This window comes from Vespula pensylvanica, chromosome 3 (assembly GCF_014466175.1).
Source record: "Vespula pensylvanica isolate Volc-1 chromosome 3, ASM1446617v1, whole genome shotgun sequence".
NCBI classification, from domain to species: domain Eukaryota; kingdom Metazoa; phylum Arthropoda; class Insecta; order Hymenoptera; family Vespidae; genus Vespula; species Vespula pensylvanica.
The window spans coordinates 3,950,788-3,970,580 of NC_057687.1; the positions used below are offsets into that span (position 1 = coordinate 3,950,788).

At 42.9% G+C, this 19,793-nt stretch overlaps 1 protein-coding gene across 2 annotated transcripts in view; it reads left to right on the plus strand.

Annotated features, from left to right (window-relative positions):
- The first annotated feature begins 430 nt into the window (after positions 1 to 430).
- Positions 431 to 19,793, plus strand: part of LOC122627611 (neurogenic locus protein delta) — a 25,232-nt gene continuing 5,869 nt past the window's right edge. Inside the window, exons 1-5 of one of the 2 annotated variants that reach the window (XM_043808854.1) lie at positions 431 to 985; positions 3,474 to 3,776; positions 10,884 to 10,947; positions 15,751 to 16,002; positions 19,560 to 19,620. In XM_043808854.1, coding sequence (XP_043664789.1) covers positions 926 to 985; positions 3,474 to 3,776; positions 10,884 to 10,947; positions 15,751 to 16,002; positions 19,560 to 19,620 — 740 coding nt within the window. In that variant the 5' untranslated portion in view covers positions 431 to 925. Of the gene's footprint in view, positions 986 to 3,473; positions 3,777 to 10,883; positions 10,948 to 15,750; positions 16,003 to 19,559; positions 19,621 to 19,793 lie in introns of those variants that run through there. The other variant, XM_043808855.1, reaches the window with a different exon arrangement.

The following is a 19,793-nucleotide window of genomic DNA, read 5'->3' on the forward strand; positions in this document are numbered from 1 at the left end:
ATTATTATTATTATTATTATTACCACCATTATCCATCAATCTTTCGTGGCCAACGTAGTGCCCCGTGCTACCACTGCTACTGCGTTACGAGCTCCGAACAATCGCGTTGAGGACCTCTTTCTTCTCTCGCTATCTTTCTCAGCGTGGGAACGACGCAACAGCGAGGAGGAGACATCGAAGAGACCCCCTTCTTTCCTGCTTTGACCCCTCCCCCCCTTTTTCGAGGCGTCGTCCTTCCTTTATCTCCATCTATATCTATATATCTATACATATTACATATGTGTGTTTTGGCTCGCGTATCTTTATCTGCAGTAAACTAGAGGAATAAATGGAATATAAAGTGTTATATACCGTCGGGGGAGTGTGAAGTGATCGAGTGCTCCAAGTAAGAAAGAAAAAATTCAATAAAATAAAATCAAAAAATCAGAAAAGCAAACAAGGGGATAAGTAATAAGGCGATTCCCTAGAAGCGTATTAAAAATTCTACGATACTTTGGTTTTCGGAAAGTAATACGGAGAGTAAGTGAAAAGTGCCGCGAATAACAAGACGCTGCCAGCCTTCGCGAGTTCGCGAATACCGGGCGGTGTATACGCATATATAAGAGGAGAAGAAGGAGGAGGAGGAGGTGGAGGAGGAATAGCAGCAGCAGCAGCTCCAGCAGCAGCAGCAGCTCCAACAGCAGCAGCAGCAGCAGCAGCAGCAGCAGCAGAAGCAATAGCAGCAGCAGGAACTGGAGGATTAGGATTTATCACGATTGAAAGAAGGAAGTAAGAGAAAGGAACGTTATCGGTGGCTATGCAGCCTCGCGAAGCTATTACCGGAAGAAGATAACGCCGACAGTAAGTCGGACAAAAGACGTATCACCACGGTGGTCCACGCGCACGAGAGACGCGTAAACATTCGGTGGCTTCGATTAGCCAAAACATGTGGACCACGATGTTAGTGTGGACGGTCGCCGTCGTGCTTCTACCGTCACCCCGTGCGGTAAGTTAAATTTACGTGTACACGCGTTTACTACCCTACTATTATTATATATCCTTAGAACGAGTATGCCGTTTTGCTCTAGACGCCCTTTACCACAGACACAGAAACTCTTTGCATTAGAGAAACAGTCGATCGAGGCCTGTAAACACACGGTTAGTGAATGGCGATGTAAACACACGAGCTAGAATAAATAAATAAATTGATTACGTTCGGCTCTCCGATGAGAGAGCAGCCATGCGTGTCCTTCCCTTTGAAGTTCTATCGCGGAACGCCGATGAGGATTAGGTTATCCCTTTTTCTCGAGAGGAGATTCCCCGAACTTTATTTCGCGTTACGCACGAGGATCCCTTCTTCTTTTCTTCTTTTACATGGCCAGCTGGATCGCAACAAGCTTATTCTTCCTGGGAGATGTTTCTTCTCGATTTTCTCTTCTACTTTTCTCTTTTTTTCTTTTTCTTGACGTTCTCTCTCTCTCTCTCTCTCTCTCTCTCTCTCTCTGTCTCTTTCTTTCTCTCTTTCTCTTGCCGTGCGCCGGCAAGAGGCGGGGGAAAAAGTATCGAGATACGCTGCATGCAACTCTAAATCTGGATCCACTCTTTTAGAAGTGTCTAGCCTCTCCTCCCCCTCTTCGAGACCGTTCCAGGCGCGAGCAGCTTCTCTGCTGGTTAGAAGAGGCCAAGCCTCGCACGCTACACCAATGATGGTCGTCTCTTCCGTTTGACCTTCATCGAAGGTAGTATCGGAGTTCAAAGGTTCGAACGCGCTTTTCTTTGTTTGAAGGATGCCGCTTTTTGAGCAACGAGAAACCATTAACAAAAAGATGCACGTCCTTTGAAATGATTTTGTGACGAAACATACCGGCGGTGCGTTCCGAAAATACGCAACGGCGGCCATTCTCGTTCCTTAAATAACCTTCCAGCGCGCCAAAAATGAGAATTTCTCATCGAGAGATATCTTCCCGGCGCGTCTACAACCCCTCTTCCGATGAGATTACATTCGCCTTAGTAAGGACGTTTCCAAGAAATACGGCCTACGAAATACAGCCATGTTATTTTTTTTCTCATTCGTTTGACATTGACGTCACGTACGTCATCGTAGGCAAGATTTCGAAGTGGTGAGAGTCATCGGGAGATATCAATGAAAAGAAATTAACGTTTTCCACCATCTCTCTCAGAGGTCGTTTTATTTCAAGATTTTTTCGGCCGTACGAATCTCCTTTACGCAACAAGTATCATTTTTATCTATACATCGACGTAAATCTTCGATAGTTCTTCCTTCGATCGACGATTTTTAAAACAATAAAGGAAGCTATTTTAATACCTTTTTTTAGAATTCCAAGATGACGTAGTCGTCGAGGGTGGGAAGGTGTCTCGTGGGAATGCTAGTTCGTTCTTTCGACGAGTAGGTGCGGACGTGCATCGAGCACGTGACCGTTCAGAGCGACCTCTTTGCAAGTTCAAATAGTCGAAAGGCGTGTGTATCGCGCCTATCGCCTTGTAACAACCACTGCATACTACTCTATTTCCGTCTTCTTCCGTAATACTTGGCACAAAGTCGTGTTTCCTATTCGGTAAAAGACTATCCTTCTCTTTCTTTTTACGAATCAAATTTGTTAAACGCGCTGTGTTTAATGAACGTGCCGAAGGGTGTATAAACCGGCATAAAATGAGAAGAGGAAAAACTTAGAAGAAGAGGAAGAAGAAGAAGAAGAAGAAGAAGAAGGGTCCCTTGATCGTTTACATACCGTGGAAGGTTCGCCATTAATTCGTTAGAGGAGGGAGATAGCGCGGTCTCGCGTGTTAATATATTTACGGGGCCACATCTTTCCTTTCCTCTCTTTTCCTCTCTCTTTCTGTCTTTTTTTTTTTATTTTATTTTTCATTTTTTTTTTTTTTTATTTACACGAAACCGCCCACTCGCGAGAGTACCATGAGCGCGTGCGTATACGCTCCGAAAAGGCACTTTTTTTCTCTCTAACGCAGAACTCTGTAACAGCCCTCTTTCTTTCCTTCTCTCTCTCTCTCTCTCTCTCTCTCTCTCTCTCTCTCTCTCTCTCTCTCTGTTTCTCTGTTTCTCTCCTTACGCTCTCTGCTTCCTGGGAGACGCGGTTGCGCGCGCGCACTTGCTCTCGGCAGACGCCATACGCGTGCGCAAAAACACGCGCGTGCTTCGAGCCTCGAGACCTTCGGTGTCTCGTGCCTTCTTCGCGACTATGTCGTCTCGACCCCACGTCGTGGGTTCTGTCGTTTCGATGGGACCACAAGCGAGCCATGTTTTGCCGACAGATGTTATCCCATCTTTTTCTTCTTCTTCTTCTTCTTCTTCTCCTCCTTTTATCGAGTTTTGAGTCGAAAGTTATATTAAAAATGTTATCATTCTCATTAAAAACACGCGAATTGCGTCTTAGTCGAATAAATCGATGAAACGATAATAAACTCTGCGATATTTCAAACGATAAAATGGACGAATTTTCTTTTTGTTTTTTCAGGTTAACGCTTCGGGGGTGTTCGAGCTAAGGTTGAAGTCGTTCGTCAACGAATACGGAAAAGATAGTCTGGGTAAGTGCTGTTCAGGCACTACCTCAAGGACAGGCGAATGTTCAGGTGTTTGCAAGACCAGGTTTAGGGTATGTCTGAAGCAATACCAAGTGAAGATCGACACAACGACACCGTGTACTTATGGAGATGTTGTTACACCTGTCCTCGGCGAGAACATCGTTAATCTTAGTCCAAATGTCGCCCTGCCCAGTTTCACTAATCCCATCAGATTCCCGTTCGAGTTCACGTGGCCGGTAAGTCATTGAATATTCATTTAGATTGATCTTATTTTCAAACGCGATTCGAATCATTCGTGTCATCATCGTACTCGTATACTCGGCTTTACTTGTTACGAATCAAGTCGATCGTGTTTAAAAAAAAAAGAATAAACGATGCCAGATGGAAATGATTCGATGAAAAAAAGAAAGAAACGATAACGTGTGTCTCTCCTTTTTAACCGTTTCCTATTGTTTATTCCCCGTTTCTCCTGTTTTCAAAAGAAACTAGTTATTTACTGTAATTTTGCCATAATAACAGATTACGTTCGGGATAATTGTCACGTTAGTACGATCGGAGAGCATTGAAATGTAACTTGAAAGGCTGCGTTGAATGGTGCCATACATAAAGTTATGATCGTTATGATGGAGGAAGTTGTTCGTTATGGGGCCCACCGGTTTGGGTATCTCTGACCCTACGATATATGACTATTGACTTTAACGAATTTAAATTACGTGCTTGACAAAATTCACTAGAATTCATAATAAATAAATCCAATTAACGAACATAACGAATTAACATTTACGAAATGTTTGAAAAAATTCATCCCATATTTATATGGTAGATCGGACACATTATATACGTTAAAAAACCTAGGTCGAAAGTTCAATCGTTTCCGAGATATAAACATTTTAGTATGATATCATCATGATTGACTTACTGTCCTGATATTTACCAAGAAATTGTGATAAGCTGCCCCTAAAAGCAGAATTTGGAGTATTACAAGATCAATGAAATGATTTCGAATGATACTCGTTCAAATATCGAACGAAAATTGTTATTGATAGGTTGTTTGAATCAATGCGTGAGGATTTTCTACTGCCTATACGTGATTATCGTAATAAATTTTAATTATTCCATTTCGCGTAAACGCAGCTTCATTAGTAAATAACACGCAAGATACGAAATTCAGATTCGAAGAACATTTTACGACTAGCTACTATAAAAAATATATTCTTGCTTAATATTCCGGTAGAGTGAGTGCTTGCACTCGTTGGATATGGTATGAGTAAAGTAATTGCCCATGAAGCGTTCTTCAGACAGTAGTAGTATCGATTCCTACGGCATCGGGTATCTTTCTTACGCTAGTTTCAGAATTTTCTTTTACATATTATCTTTAAAATTCAATTCTCCATATTAAACATTGATACGGATTAAAACCTGCCAGAGTCCCGACAATGAGTTTTATCTGAGCCAAATTCAAAAACTTATTTTGAAATAATGAATATTTTCAAAAAGTGTATTAGTAGTAGAATTCCTCGATGAAGAAATTGATCCATGTAAAAATATCGTCTAACTTTAACATTTCCATATCAACACGATCATACATAAAATGCATATCTGTCATTTCTTCGTTAGAATAATACATAAACGTTTTCATTACTATACTTAACGTAACCCTCTAATCGCTTAATTTTACGTTTAACAAATATCCAATTGCCAATTATTGACAAAATGTTTATATCTCCTAAATAATCGATTTTTCGATCTTTCGATCTATATTAACATAGATTTCTTTAGTTTTACCGAGTATATTCTGTCCTACTTATCGTAAAAATATAGAATGATTTTTTGTTCTTTTTTGAACACTCTGTATATTGTAGAAGACAGATCAAATGTATGATGACTATGCGTTGTAGATTTCTTTAACATTTAGAAACTCACAAGGAATCACGGGTATATATAAGGTAGCTAACATTATGCATCCTAGGATTAATACTTTGATCCTATCAGCACTTCTCACATAGCTCAGGCTATGAGCTATCTGGTAGTGCACAGTGTGCCACTGGCAGATGGCTAGGCCTTTTGTGCTTCTATACGTCCCTCGTGTTTGCCCCACCTCTCTCTCTCTCTCTCTCTCTTTCTCTTTTTCTCTCCTCTCTCTCTCTCTCTCTCTCTCTCTCTCTCTCCCTTTTTCTCTCTTCTCTTCCTTTCCATCTCATCGCCGTGCCTCTCTCGCGAACGGAGTTAATTTTACTAACCCATATGGCGCCCCCTGCGCGCGCTCGCACGCCACACACCAGCCAGTCTCTTTCTATCGCCCTCTTCGTCTTGCACAAGTCTACTTTTCCGTCTTCCTCCGTACTCTCGTCCTCCTTCGGGCACGTTTATATATCGCTTGGCGTTACGAGTCTGTTATGTCGAGCCTGAAGTGACAGAACGCGTTCCATATGAAAATATCAATAAAAAAAGCTACATAATTAATCGAAAGCTATCTTCCAAATCCAATAGGAAATCATACGTCGAACCTGTACCATCGATTATAATATTCCAAATAAAAGATAAAAATGACGAAATACGAGACGGTAATAACAAAATCTTGCGTAAGTAGTTCCGATAAATTCGAAGAGTCCGGAGAGTACTCATTTTAATCGGTCACGTCGTCGTACGTTTGCCTCGCCTCGACAAGAATCGCATACACGATCCATTCCTAACTCGTATTCAGGTGTGCGTGTACTCTTTGCGCTTTTTTACGCCTTTCTCTCTTTCTCCTCTCTTTCTCTCTTTCTCTCTCTTTCTGTGCGGCAGCCGAACGATTCAAAGAAATACGGTATTTTTAGAAAACCGAGAGAAACTCGAAAGCGAGAGCCTCGTGAGTTTGCACATTTTTACTCTTTCCTTCTGCCTTTTTCTCTCTATCCCTTTCTCTGTCTCTTTCTCGAAGTAACGCTATGTGCGTATGTACAACACGGTATGATGTTCGCGGAACGTGCGTTTGCTTCAAAGGAGAATAAAAGAGATAGAGAGAGAGAGAAAGAGAGAGAGGATGCGGTGTCAACCGAGTGTGGGACGGAGAAAGAGAGAAAGAGAGAGAAAGAAAGAAAGGAAGAGAGAGAGAGAGAGAGAGAGAGAGAGAGAGAGAAAGAGAGAGTATGACTAGAGAAGGTGGGCCCAAAGGAAAAGAGAAAGAGAGAGACGAAGAATCGTGGTCCCACGGCCGAAAAGGCTGCGTGATTCGCGTCCGGGAGAGAAGAAGGAGCGGAGAAGGACGCCGAATGAATGGCTGACTCGGCGCACGACGATGCGCGACTTCCACGACGCGAAACGTTTAGCATAAATTACTCTCCTCACTGCTATGAGAAAGAGGAAGACGAAACGCTCTCGCTCGCAGCTCGATAGACTCGTCCGTTCGGCTTCTAAAAGTCCGCGCGAGCGCGTAGTTCCGTGTATTTTTAGTAGTTTCACCGCGAGCTACAAAACTCACGCGATCGACCTCTTTTCTCTTCTTCTTCTTCTTCTTCTTCTTCTTCTTCTTCTTCTACTTCTACTTTTTCTTCTTCTACTTCTACTTCTTGTCTTATATTCTTCTTCTACTTCTACTTCTAGTTCTTCTCCTTCTCCTTCTTCTACTTCTTCTTCTTCTTCTTCTACTTCTACTTCTTCTCTTATATTCTTCCATTTCTATTTCTTCTCTTATATTCTTCTATTTCTATTTCTTTTCTTATATTCTTCTATTTTTACTTCTCTTATATTCTTCTTCTTCTTCTTTATCACCATCATCATCATCATCATCATCATCATCATCATCATCATCATCACCACCATCATCATCATCATCATCATCATCATCATCTTCACTCCCTCGACCCCTCGAGCTACAGGCGCCACCTTGCGCGCCCATTAACGATAACACGCTAAACCCGTGCTTATGATCGGTTTCTGTTTAGCGGCGATATAAAAGAGAAAAAAAACAAGCAAGCAGGATCGATGATCTTTCTCCTCGATTTCCTTTGCGAAAGGATCAGCGAAAGGAAGGAGAAAGAGAAATAGAGAGAGAGAGAGAGAGAGAGAGAGAGAGATTGTGTGGTACGAATGGTGCTCGAACGTTCGACGAAACTCGTAGGAGAAAAGTACGCGAGGAGATATATAACTGACATAGTGATCGGTGCAAACGCACCACGGGGTCATCGAGCTCGAATTATAAATCACCTGATATACTATGAACCATAGAAATATTTTACTTTTTCAAATTGAATAAATTCTTTTTTCTTTTCTTTTTCCTTTCTTTCTTTCTTTTCTTTTTCTTTTTTCTTTTTTAAGTTCGAATTGTTAAGTATAATACGTAAATACAGAGTAATTAGCGTGCTGTATGGGGTGTATGAAGAATTAACAAAGAAATTATTTTACTTATATATTTTTTTCTTTTAGTAATAATAAAAGATATTAAGTCACCCTTTCTACAATTTCTTATCAAGAACTTTTGAAAAGTTCTATGCATTATGATTATATCTGATTATTTTATGTGCATATTGTAAATATCATCAAATCCTATAACGAGTTATATTTTTTTTTAATATTAATAAAGTCGCTGTAATATCACCAATTATATCGTAAAATTCATCATTTTAACGCGATCGTAAAGATCATCGAGAAAAAAAAAACTTATTTACCAAGTTCTTCTTGATATACTTCATGTAGCACACTAATTGTTTCATAGTTACTCAGAATTTCAAAGTTCTTTGTTCGATCTAGACAAAGTTATTCAATTTAAAATAGTGCCTGAATGGTTCTTCCACGGTCGATCTTTAGGACGTTTAATCGTGAAAAGTATCTTGCTAGGATCCACCAATTCGATCTCTCTTTTTGGATCGGACCAATTTCACGTTCATATTACCATAGTCTACCAGACTACTAGCAGACTTCCTCAGCATTAACGTAACATGTTACGTCTGGCCGGAGGCAAAAGGATACACATTGGTGTCTCTTGCTTCCATCATTCTCGTACGTTTACCTCGGTGATTTGGTTCCTCTATCGTTTTACTCGATAATTAATAATAATAATAATGACGATGATGATGATAACAACAATAACAACAACAACAACAACAACAATAATAATAATAATAACAACAACAATAATAATAATAATGATAATAACAATAATAATAATAATAATAATAATAATAATAATAATAATAATAATGCAACGTGTGCGTGTAAAAGAAAGAGAGAAGTAGTTAAATAGAAAGGGGGAAGCTGAGAGAGAGCCGAGATTGGAACAGAGAGGGAAAAGAGAGGCCGAAAGAGGAGCGCACTGGCTCCGAGAAAGAGGGACGACTGCTACTACCTCAAGGAGAGTACAGAGAAGAGGGAAAAGAGAGGCGAGAGAAGGTGGAGGTATGCCGCGCAGCCGTGGGAACAGACTCCCGAGTGAACGAGCTCTCTCGCCCTCTCTCTCTGTCTCTCTCTTTCTCTCTTTCTCGTTCGCTCGCTCGCTCACTCACTCTCTCCGTCTTGCTCCCACCACTGGTGTTCACCTGTTTCCGTCTCTTTCTCTCTCTCTCTCTCTCTCTCCCTCTCTCTCTTTCTCTGTTTTTCTGTCTTTCTTTCTCCTTCTCTCGAGTTCGAGCCGGCGAAGCACCGTTCTCTTCTTCCTCTTTTCATCTTGCGCCTATCTCGCTACCCTCCCCTCTCCCCTCTTTCTCTTTCTCTTTCTTTCTCTCTCTCTCACACAACACACACACACACTCTCTCTCTCTATCCTTCGCTTGCCTTTCTCATTTTTCTTTCTTCCTCCGGTTCCATAGCTTCTCTCTTCTCAACTTTGGTCGCGAAGAGTTCTCCTCGCTAACCGGACCCCGAAACACACACCCAACGAACGCACATTGTTCTCCGAATACCGAGCCAAGCTTTTTCAGCTTTTTTGCCGGCATAATTTCGATCTACGTAATAAATTAACGGGCGATCACGGTGGCATTTGTCTCCTTGACAATTTATTTCCTTCCCTATCGGCGACGTTTACCTCTCTTCCTACCTACCCCTCGTCCTTGTCACGAGAGAAAAGGGCGTTCTGCTCCTTCTCTCTCTTTATCTCTTTCTCTCTCTCTCTCTCTCTTCTCTTTTCTTCTCTTTTCTTTTCTTTTCTTTTCTTTTCTTTTCTTTTCTTCTTCTCCTCTCTTCTTTCCCTTTCCATCCACTTTCGCGAAGAATCTCAGAATAGTTGAGATTCTGCCGGTACGCTAACGGAATCTTTTTGCGGATCGGGCATCTCTCTCTCTCTCTCTCTCTCTCTCTCTCTCTCTCTCCCTCCCTCTCTACACGAGTAGTCGGTGCCAAAGACAAATCGCACTGTTAAAGAATATAGCCGGTGACGCTCGAACGATCAAACAGTAGAGTAGAATAAGGTGGGACTGAATTACTGTAATTTAATCCGCGTGGTAAGAATCGCTTAATAGAGCGCCGAGATGCTTTTCAATCTGGACCGTTGCTAGTACCCCTCTCCACTCACCCCTCCTTTTTTTTTTTGTTATGAATTTTACGATTAATTCTTTTCGTACTCATGATATTAATTAGCAAAAGAAATTATTCGGAAATGGATTCATTCTTCTTTTTTGCTTTCTTCTTCCCTTTTTTTTTCTTTTTTCTTTTATTTATTTTTTTTTCTCTTATCTTTCGTCGCTTTAATACTTCGTGCATAATGTGTATTATCACAGGGCTCACTATTATCAAAGGGGATGAAAGCAGCTCGTTTACGCGACGTCGGCCGGATATAAACATTTATTATTCAACGTGCGGCAGCGACTAACGAGGTCGTGTATAATACCAACGTCTCTCTCTCTCTCTCTTTCTCTTTCTCTCTCTCTCTCTCTCTCTCTCTCTCTTTCTCTCTCTCTCTCTTTCTCTCTCTCTTCATACGTGTGACGTTAATAATTAAACGTCGTATTATCACCATGCACGTAGCAGAGTAGTCGTACGTGTAGTGCACGTACTCGTTACACAATATGTACCGTCGTATGTTACTCTCCATGGCATCGTTACACGCCATACACTACCGATCGTAAACAGATTTATGAATGCGCAGCACTCGCGCCTACGTCGAATGATTACTCTCCGACGATAGTCAAATGCACGGGAAAATGATTATCAATCTTGACTTTTTAATTTATTTATTACTTTCTTTTCTCTTATTTCCTCTTATACAGGAAAACGCGATAAATATTTTAATGTGTCTCGCTTTGCTCCTTCCTATATTAATATAAGCATTACGATCGACACAAACGTTTTAAATATCGCAATAAAAACTTAACGCTCTTAAGAGCGATCAAAATAGGCAAATCAAATTAATTTCTTGTCTATTTTCGCAGGGCACGTTTTCTTTGATCGTCGAGGCCTATCACGATTCAAACAATACAACGCATCATTCACCCGGTGAGTAATTATTCTTTTCTTTTATCATTAACCTTCACTTGTCGCACGGTGTTAATTAGAGAAAGGGCTAATTAGTTAAGGGATATTCGAAAGTTAGCTTGCGTGTGCCTATGAATGAAAAGAAACAAAGAAAAAGAAAAGGAAAAGAAAAGAAAAGAAAGGAAAAAATATAAGGGACAAGAGAGAAAGAAAAGGATTATCATAAAATTAGTCGTCCGACGACGCACGAGCCCTTGATGCGTGACACACGCTTCTGCCTGTCTGGCAGAGTTCTTGACGATAGATAGATAGAAAGAAAGAGAGAAAGAGAGAGAGAGAGAGGGGGGGGAAGAGAGAGGAAGAGAAAAAGACGCGGGCATGTGCGGTCCAGCTGCCCTCCTGAATCTCGATGTGTCTTGCATCGTGTCCGAACTAGTCGAGAAGTGACTTCCGGCCTTGTCACGACATTCACCAGAGACGTAACCTCGGATCTCTTTTCCCAGCAACAACCCTCGACTCGTCTGCCTTTACTCGACTAGCTCGTGCTTTTCGTCATCGAACGCACGGAAAATGAGCCAGACCTCTTCCTCTTTTCTTTCTCTTTCTATCTCTCTTTTTCTCTCTCTCCCCCACTCCCTCACACAGGCGCATACTTTTTTATTTTCTCTTCCTCTTTTTTCATTCTTTTTTTATTTGCTTCCGTTCAGTGACTTTGGAAAAATAATTTATACTCTCTTCCACGCTTACGTAGCGTTCCTCGGTTAATGCTTCTATGACCTGTTTTCATTTATATTCGCCGTCTCAGCGAGACGATTGTTACCGCAACATGTCCACGTGCGCACGCACAAAGTACATCTCGATGGATCCCCGTCCTCTTGCAATATGCGCGGAGGATGAAAGAGGAGTTGTAGAGGAGGACACCCATAGACACTAGTGTTTCCTTCCTGTGTAATCGTAGCAGCCACCTTCCACTACTCGTGGTTCGCGCGAGTAACGCGATACCCTTCGTAGACTTATACGTTAGAACACACGTCGTTGTATTACACGCATTCGCAAACACGCTTAAACTATCTCTGTACTTTCCGCGCTCGACGTTTTGAATTTTTTCAGTAAAAAGGAACGAGAAAGAAAGAAGGAAAGGAGAAAAGAGAAAAAAGAAAGAAGGAAAAGAAACGTCACGATCGAATTTATTTAATTGATCGATCATCGTCGTTTTAATATCTTCATAAATTAAAAAAAAAAAAAAAAAGAAGAGATAAATGAAAAAGAGAGAGAGAGAGAGAGAGAAACTGAGAATCTAAAAACCGTTGACTCTTTTCGTATACGCGTGTACACGTATTCGTATGTATATGTGCTTCTGTGTATAACATATATGTGTACGTGTATGTGTACGTGTCGCGCATGAGAGCACCGCGCGGCCGCGTGTAACTTCCGCTCTCGCCGCCCGCACCGGTAGATTCTAATTACCGACGGTAGGACCTCGAGGAAGAAATTAAGTGGTCGCGCTCTTCTTATTCCGTTTTTAAGCCCGGTCCCGAGAGTGAACAAACTCGTATACCGGTGGTATACCCAAGACGAGAAACGAGTCCTTCGTGTCTAACTATGTACGAACCGACATGAGAATATATCCTTAATAACATTTCTCTCTTTTTACTTCTTTTTCGCGTGCTACCAGACAAACACGACGACGTCGATGAGATATTAATGGAGGACTACTCGCCCTTTATTTCCGCCCTCGCAAGCGTGTAGATTTTCTATGAACGGACGGATGAATGAACGGGCCTGTGTGTATGTATGAATGAATTCGAATACAAAGAGGGAGGTACGAACGAATGAATGAAAACGTAGATATCCAGTGTGTTAATTCGCATTACGATTATTTCTTGAGACAGTAAATACGGATAATAAGAATTTAACGAAGACAATGATAATCGATTTTATATTCGATCTTTAATTCTTTCTTTTTCCTTTTCTTTTCTTTTTCTTTTTTTTTTTTTTTTTCAAATAAAAATATTTCATGAAAGAATGTGATACAAACTCGTAAAGGATCGAATAAGCGCGTAAACGTGTAGAATAACTTGGGAAGTAGAAAGGGGAAGCTAATGCTTTTCATATTGTTCATTTTGTTCGAAGATCGTTTGAATTTCTGGTCTTTATCATCGAGACATTAAATCGTATACCGTTTTGTCGGTGGTACTTTCTTTCTCTCTCTCTCACACTCTCTCTCTCTCTCTTTCTCTCTCTCTCTCTCTCTCTCTCTGTCTAGTGTGCCTCGAGCATAATATAATACCCACAACGCGGAGGCGAAGCGAACCCTTTATTGCCGTGCGCTGCTCGGATGCTGCTTCCTTTCTCAGGCTCACACCCCTTCTCACCCTCTGTCTACTCTTCTCTCTTCCCTCCTCCCACTTTTCTCTCTCTCTCTCTTTCTCTCTTTCTCTCTCTCTCTCTCTCTCTCTCTCTCTCTCTCTCTATCTATCTCTTACACATATATACACGAACACACGTACAAACATATTATATATACTCGCTTTTCGAGAGACTACAAAATCTCACACAAATAAGCATATCCTTATTTAATGTAGCTGTAAAAAGCGTAGGTGAGTTTAGAAATATAAAGTAGCAATTAGGGACTTGAAATTATCTAATCTTCCTTTCCACGATCGGAAACTATAGTGATATCCTTATAACCCGTAAACACACAAGCTGAGAGTCGCTTTGTCGACACTCGCAAAGCTTACGTCATCGTCGATCATCGACCCTCTCTGTCTCTGTCTCTCTGTCTCTCTCTCTCTCTCTCTCTCTCTCTCTCTCTCGTCGTTCAGTTTCGATGGGGAGACAGCAGCGGTGATATGCAAGTCGTTCCAACTCACGATGCACTCGACTCTCGAAAAGATCCAACCAAAACGAGGAGTTTAATCGATCGTTTCTACTCTATTCTTCTACCAATAGCTCTTTCTTTTTTTATGGTACATCAAGATAACATAAGCAGCAATCGACCAACCTTCTAATTCAATTCAATGTACTTTGACAACAGGTTGCAGAATAAATTTGGGTCAAAAGATGAAACTGTAACGGTTAAGTAGTCTCCATTGCATCATTGTTTAAGCAAAGATAAGCTCGTTAAAGGATGTAGAAGTAACGCTACTGACTACCTGCCAGCTTCGGGCTATGCTTCGGCAATCGGCCGTTTCTGAATGAACAATAGAAAATTCCGGCTACTCACGGCACTCTGCCGTCGTTAATGAATACTTTGAATCGGACTGGCCTCGAGCTCACCGGGTGTTTACGAGCGGCGTATACACTGTGTGTGTATATACATCCTCGCGGTCAATGGTCCAAGTTGTAAAAGATACAAGCAACAGTAGCTACGACAATAGAAATTTTGCTTTCTTCATTGTAACATCGATCAATGACGTTAATAAACATTGAGTTATTTATCATTACGACGTATTTCTAATCCTGTTTAGAATTACAATCGTTGTCAAAGTTTCGATCGAGTGTTTACTAACGTAAGTGTACTTGACGATAGAAAAACAATAAACAAATCCGAATACATGCGTATAGTGTACGTAATAATGGTAGCAGACGATGTTGTTGGATCCCATCGATGTTTTCGGAACTCGTAAGAGCATCACCTGGGAAGAAGAGATGGGCCAGTAAACTGCTTCCCTGACTCCCGTTTCGCCGGCAACGAAATGCTACTTTCCTTCTGGGAAGGAAGGCTGGTTTCCTCCTTTAACTATCCCAGGACACGCCATCGGGCAAAGTGTTTGTTCTTTTGTTGGGTTTTAGCTACCTTCAGTGGCGTAGCCAAAAGATCGATCTGCCTCGGGTGTCTTACAGCGCTATTACATTTAGTGTTACGGAACGATTCCTCTCTCTCTCTCTCTCTCTCTCGATCATCGAAGATCGATGAGAATCAACGAAGCCAGCCAGCTGGCTACTTCTTGCTAGGTTCTTCTTCTCGTATTGTCGTTGGTAGTAGTAGTAGTAGCGGTAATATCGATGATAGTAATAGTAGTAGAGTAGTAGTAGTAATCCCTGGCCCCCGCAAGATCTGCTGCCGTGAGACAGGACTTTTTTCGATGATGGTGCACCTGATCGAACCATCCTAATCTACGTGGCTATTATGATAATACGTTTAGACGGAAGGTTATGCGCGGGGCCCGCTTCTTCTCCTTCTTTCCTTTTGCACGCAGAAAACAGGTAAGCAAGTGGGAGGAAGAGGAAGAGTGAAGAGAGAAGGACGAAGAACGCCTCTTTCCCAGAGGCAGAGAGCCAAAGAGCCACAATGTTCTCTCTCTCTCTCTTTTTCTCTCTTACTCGCTCACTCACTCTCACTCTCTCTCTCTCTCTCTCTCTCTCTCTCTCTCTCTCTCTCTCTCTCTCTCTCTTGCTGTGGTATACGCTTACTCTCTTTGTGCCGGATGCGCACCGCCAGCAGAGTAGCAATAGCGGACGAACGTCCGGCCTCTCCTCTCTTTCTCTTCATCACGCCCCTCACTCACGTTACTACTCGTCTTTTTCTCTCTCGAAGGGCCGGTACACTTGGAACGCATCATTGGTCGTCTCTCTGCCCCTGCTTGGGCTCCGCACGGCTAATTACCTCTTCTCTCTTTCGCTTTCTCTCTGTCTGTCTCTCTCTTTCTCTCTCTCTCTCTCTCTCTCTCTCTTTCTCTCTTTCTCTCTTTCATACACTCTACCGTACATCGCCAAAACTCGTTGTTAATTTGTACCTAATAATACCCAAACGTAAACATGTTTTAGAAGGAAGTTAAACGTTTCTCTTTTATCATTAATCGATATCTATGTATTTTGCAGAAAAGGTACTGATCACCAGGCTGACCACGCAAAAGTGGCTCGACGTGGGCCCGGAGTGGATAGAGGAAGAACATAGGAGTGCCCATTCACGAATGGTTTACGAGTACAGAGTGACGTGTGCGGCGCATTATTACGGAAAGGGCTGTGAAAATCTTTGCAGACCTAGAGACGATAACTTCGGTCATTACAGTTGCAGTCCTACCGGTGAACGTGTCTGTCTTTCGGGATGGAAGGGCGACTACTGTGCTACTCGTAAGTCTATCATAATACTCGTCATCTTTATTCGTATCTCTCCCATCACGACTGCACGCGACTGGCGCAACCTTCATTCTTTTTGTGTTTCTCTTTCTTTTTTTTTCTCTTTTTTTTTTTTCTTCGATCGTTCCTACCGCGATAAAATGCAAATCGTATGCGGCTCGTTTTGTTCGTCGCTTACGCAACGCCATACCAAACTGCGTTCCGCGTTTGAAAGTAAGAGTAGCCGATGGTACTCGTAACGAGGCCCACCAGTTGATCTTGGCTCGTCTAGGCGGAGATTCACGAAATGAAATCTCCTCCTCTTCCTTTATTTTCTCGATCTTGTCACGTTCGAGCGAATCCGAAAGCGAAGCTGTGCGCTGACGGCTTAGGCCGCGAGAGACCAAACTCGGCGATGTCGGCGAGATTCTACGGCTACGGCATCGGCACGACTCGGTGTGTCGGCGCACCGGTGCAACGCCGGTGCAACGTCGGTGCAGCGAGCTGCTCGAGAACGTGCAGCAGCTTCCCACGCTTGGCTAGCGCGTGTACGCGAGACTCTCTCTGGTCTGGTCTCTCTCTCTCTCTCTCTCTCTCTCTCTCTCTCTCTCTCCTCCGTCTCGGCATCCTCTTTGTTGCTCTCCCGCTCACTCGCGTACCTGAGCCTCCCGTCGAGAGCGTACGACGAAGGCGTGCAGCTCTCGCCCCCGCCCCCGCTCTGATCCGATCCTTGCACATGCACGCGCTCCGACCTTTCTCTCTCTTTCTCTCTCTTTCTCTCATACACACGTATACGTCAGAGTTCCTCAAGAATTGGCCGCCGAAAGAGATGCGCTGTATTCAGCGTTGCCAGTCGTATTAGGCATTCCTTTTGATGGTAGATTCCTTTTTCTCGGAAAAATATTTCTCACCTGGTCCCAAAGACCTTCTCTTCAACTTCTTCTACGAGCTTCAGTTAGAATTCGAAATCTCGTAGTTGAATCGGACGATACGACGATTCTTTCAGTCCCATTACGACCTTGTAATTTTCTCAAAGTCTCCACCTTGTTTCGTACGCAGCAACCTGTTCTTTTTTACTGTTTATTCAGCTCATACACGTATGTATGACCGTATTGGGCTCGTTCTAGTGTAACGGTTACGTAGAGAACATTGAGTTATAAGAACGAATAGGTATCTCGTATCACGAGGGATCATCGAGGCGGAACGCAATCTCGTTTTCGAGGCTGTTCCTCGAGGCTGGAGACCAACCATTGGTAGCCAAGTGCCAAGGCGGAATCCAAAAACGCGAGGCTACTTCGATCTCACCCTTGATAGCCAAGTCAAGCTGAAGAAAGGTCTCCGATCGTGAACGCTGGCTATCGGTCGTTGCACCCTTTTCTTCTCGAAGAGAGCACGAGTCGACCGGTCGGCAAAGTTTGCGCATTGATTACTAATAGACTACTTACTCTCTTCGTTTCGTTACATTCCCCGGCATTCGAGGAATCATGAGTTCGTGCTCGGTTTCGCGAATCGGAACTTTCAAGAATCGGAAGGCGCGTCTCGCTTTTGTCACGCACTTCTTGTGCTGCGATCGGCCGATCTTTTCTCACGTCTCTCTCTCTCTCTCTCTCTCTCTCTCTCTCTCTCTCTCTCTCTCTCTCTCTCTCTCTTTCTCTCTCAATCTCGAGAAAAAGAGAATACATAGATAGATACATACATACACAGGCGCACGCTTACGTATACACGTACGTACGAGATCTCGATAACGCGATTGAACTCTTTGGTTCTAAGATTCTTTGAAAGTCTCCTCGATCGACGTGAGAAATAAAATAACGATCGAATAGCATCGATTCGTTAAGAAAACCAAATACCAAAATAAAAGAGAAGAAAAAAAGATATTTCCTTGCGGATAAAAGACTCGTTAGAGAAGACACGTTAAATTCTAGATCTCACTTTCCCCCATGGCGAAGCAAACTCGCGAAAAGAATTTCGAAGAACGTCGAATCAAAAGTAGCAAGAGGCGTTCTTTCGGAACGCATTATACCAGAACATCGAACTTTCACTTGCTAGCTAGAGGTGCTCCCCGATGTATAAAATCATCAATCCTCCTTGTGTAGTTTCATGATCGAAGGAAAGCGTGTTTACCAGCCAGAGAAAAGAGCTTGTTCGCGCACGAGCCATCATAAACCCGTTCATCGTTCTAACTCAATACTAAAGAGAAGAGACACGAGAGCAGCTGAGGTGCACGTGAGTTATTTTCCCCTTTCGACTTATCCTCGTAACAGCTACGTTCCTCGTTCGGGGAAGCGTCTGTGCGCAAGGGGTTAACGAGATATAGAAAGGGAGTTAGAAAGGGTAGGGGTGACTACTAGTAGTCCGAGCTTGCACCACGAAGATAGCTTTCGGCACCGCAGACGGTCTCTTTCGGGGGTACTACGACGTTACATGGGGATTGCGGGGAATAAAGGCAGCTGCAACGCGAGGCCATGCGCGAGTGGGCCTGACAGCTGCTGCGAAGGTCGGTGCTTTAACCAACAGCTGCACCAAACTCACGTTCACAGTCCATTTCCATTGGCAACCTCCTCCCTTTGCTCCTCTTCTCTCTCTCTCTCTCTCTCTCTCTCTCTCTCTCTCTCTCTGTCTCTCTGTCTTTCTCTCTCTCTCTGTTACTCTTCTTCTTCGATCCCCATACCACGACCTCGTCCTGCGTCCTTCCTCTTTGGGCGACGATATTTTTCCAGTCTTTCTCCATCTCTTTATTATATCTACCTACCTGCACAACTTTTCAGGTCTTTCCGCATTCGGCAAGTTCCCAACGAGCAAGGTGTGTAAGATATACAATAAGTACCCGCTCGGCAGGTAGCTCGAAGAAAAAAAACTGCTATCTGCTTTTCTCGATTTTCTTTCACTCGGAAGCACTGATTCAACGCTTCTCGGAGTCGGACCAGGGGTACCTCGTGGGGTCTATAAATACAATAGCGTGTTCCATCACGGCGCTTCGACTCGTTGTTTACTTTGCCCGAGCTTCGCCGAATAGTTCTATCTTGGCGTTTTACTCGGTGCCAAGGTTACGGGGCTCGGTGGCCCTGTCTCCGATCGTCGACTCACCTACCTTCGACCCTACCAAGTCGTTTTCTCAAGATGGATGAACCCGATTGAGGAGGGAACGTGCACGCAAATACGGAACTCGCGTAATCGAAGTAGTCATTGCCAACCACTCACGAGTCCGCAAACATTTGCGGTTAGCCCATTCAACGTATACATATCTTTAGGAATGTTCGTTCCAGTTCTTTAAAAAGACTATGATTGATTAGGATCTTATTTCGCGTCCTTTTATGGCCGATAAAGCAGTTAACGTGTAATAATGACTCTTTAAAGGAGACAAGGCTGAACAATCGAAAGATTTCAATTCTCTTCTTTAACATTCCGTTCCATCGTAAATTATCCAACTCTTCGGTGACTACCATACGCGTGTGTATATGCATCGTATATATCGTAGAGTTGTACGTATCGCTCGTGCAGTCGTGAGGGACGCGATCGACCTCTCGCGGAGCGTTGCCTTAACCTTTTGGATTTTTTCTTACTCCTTTCAGCCCGCTGCCTGCCCGGATGCGACGAGCAGCACGGACACTGCAGTCGACCCAACGAATGCATGTAAGTATCTTCGCATACATACGTACGTACACCTAGTTTGCCCGTTTCTGCACATACACGAGCGTGTAGATGCATATATAGGATGAGTCAATAACTATTGCCATTTGTGGAAAGAATTTTTATTTACATATTTAAAAGAAAAAAAGAAACGAAAAGAAAAGAAAAACATTCTA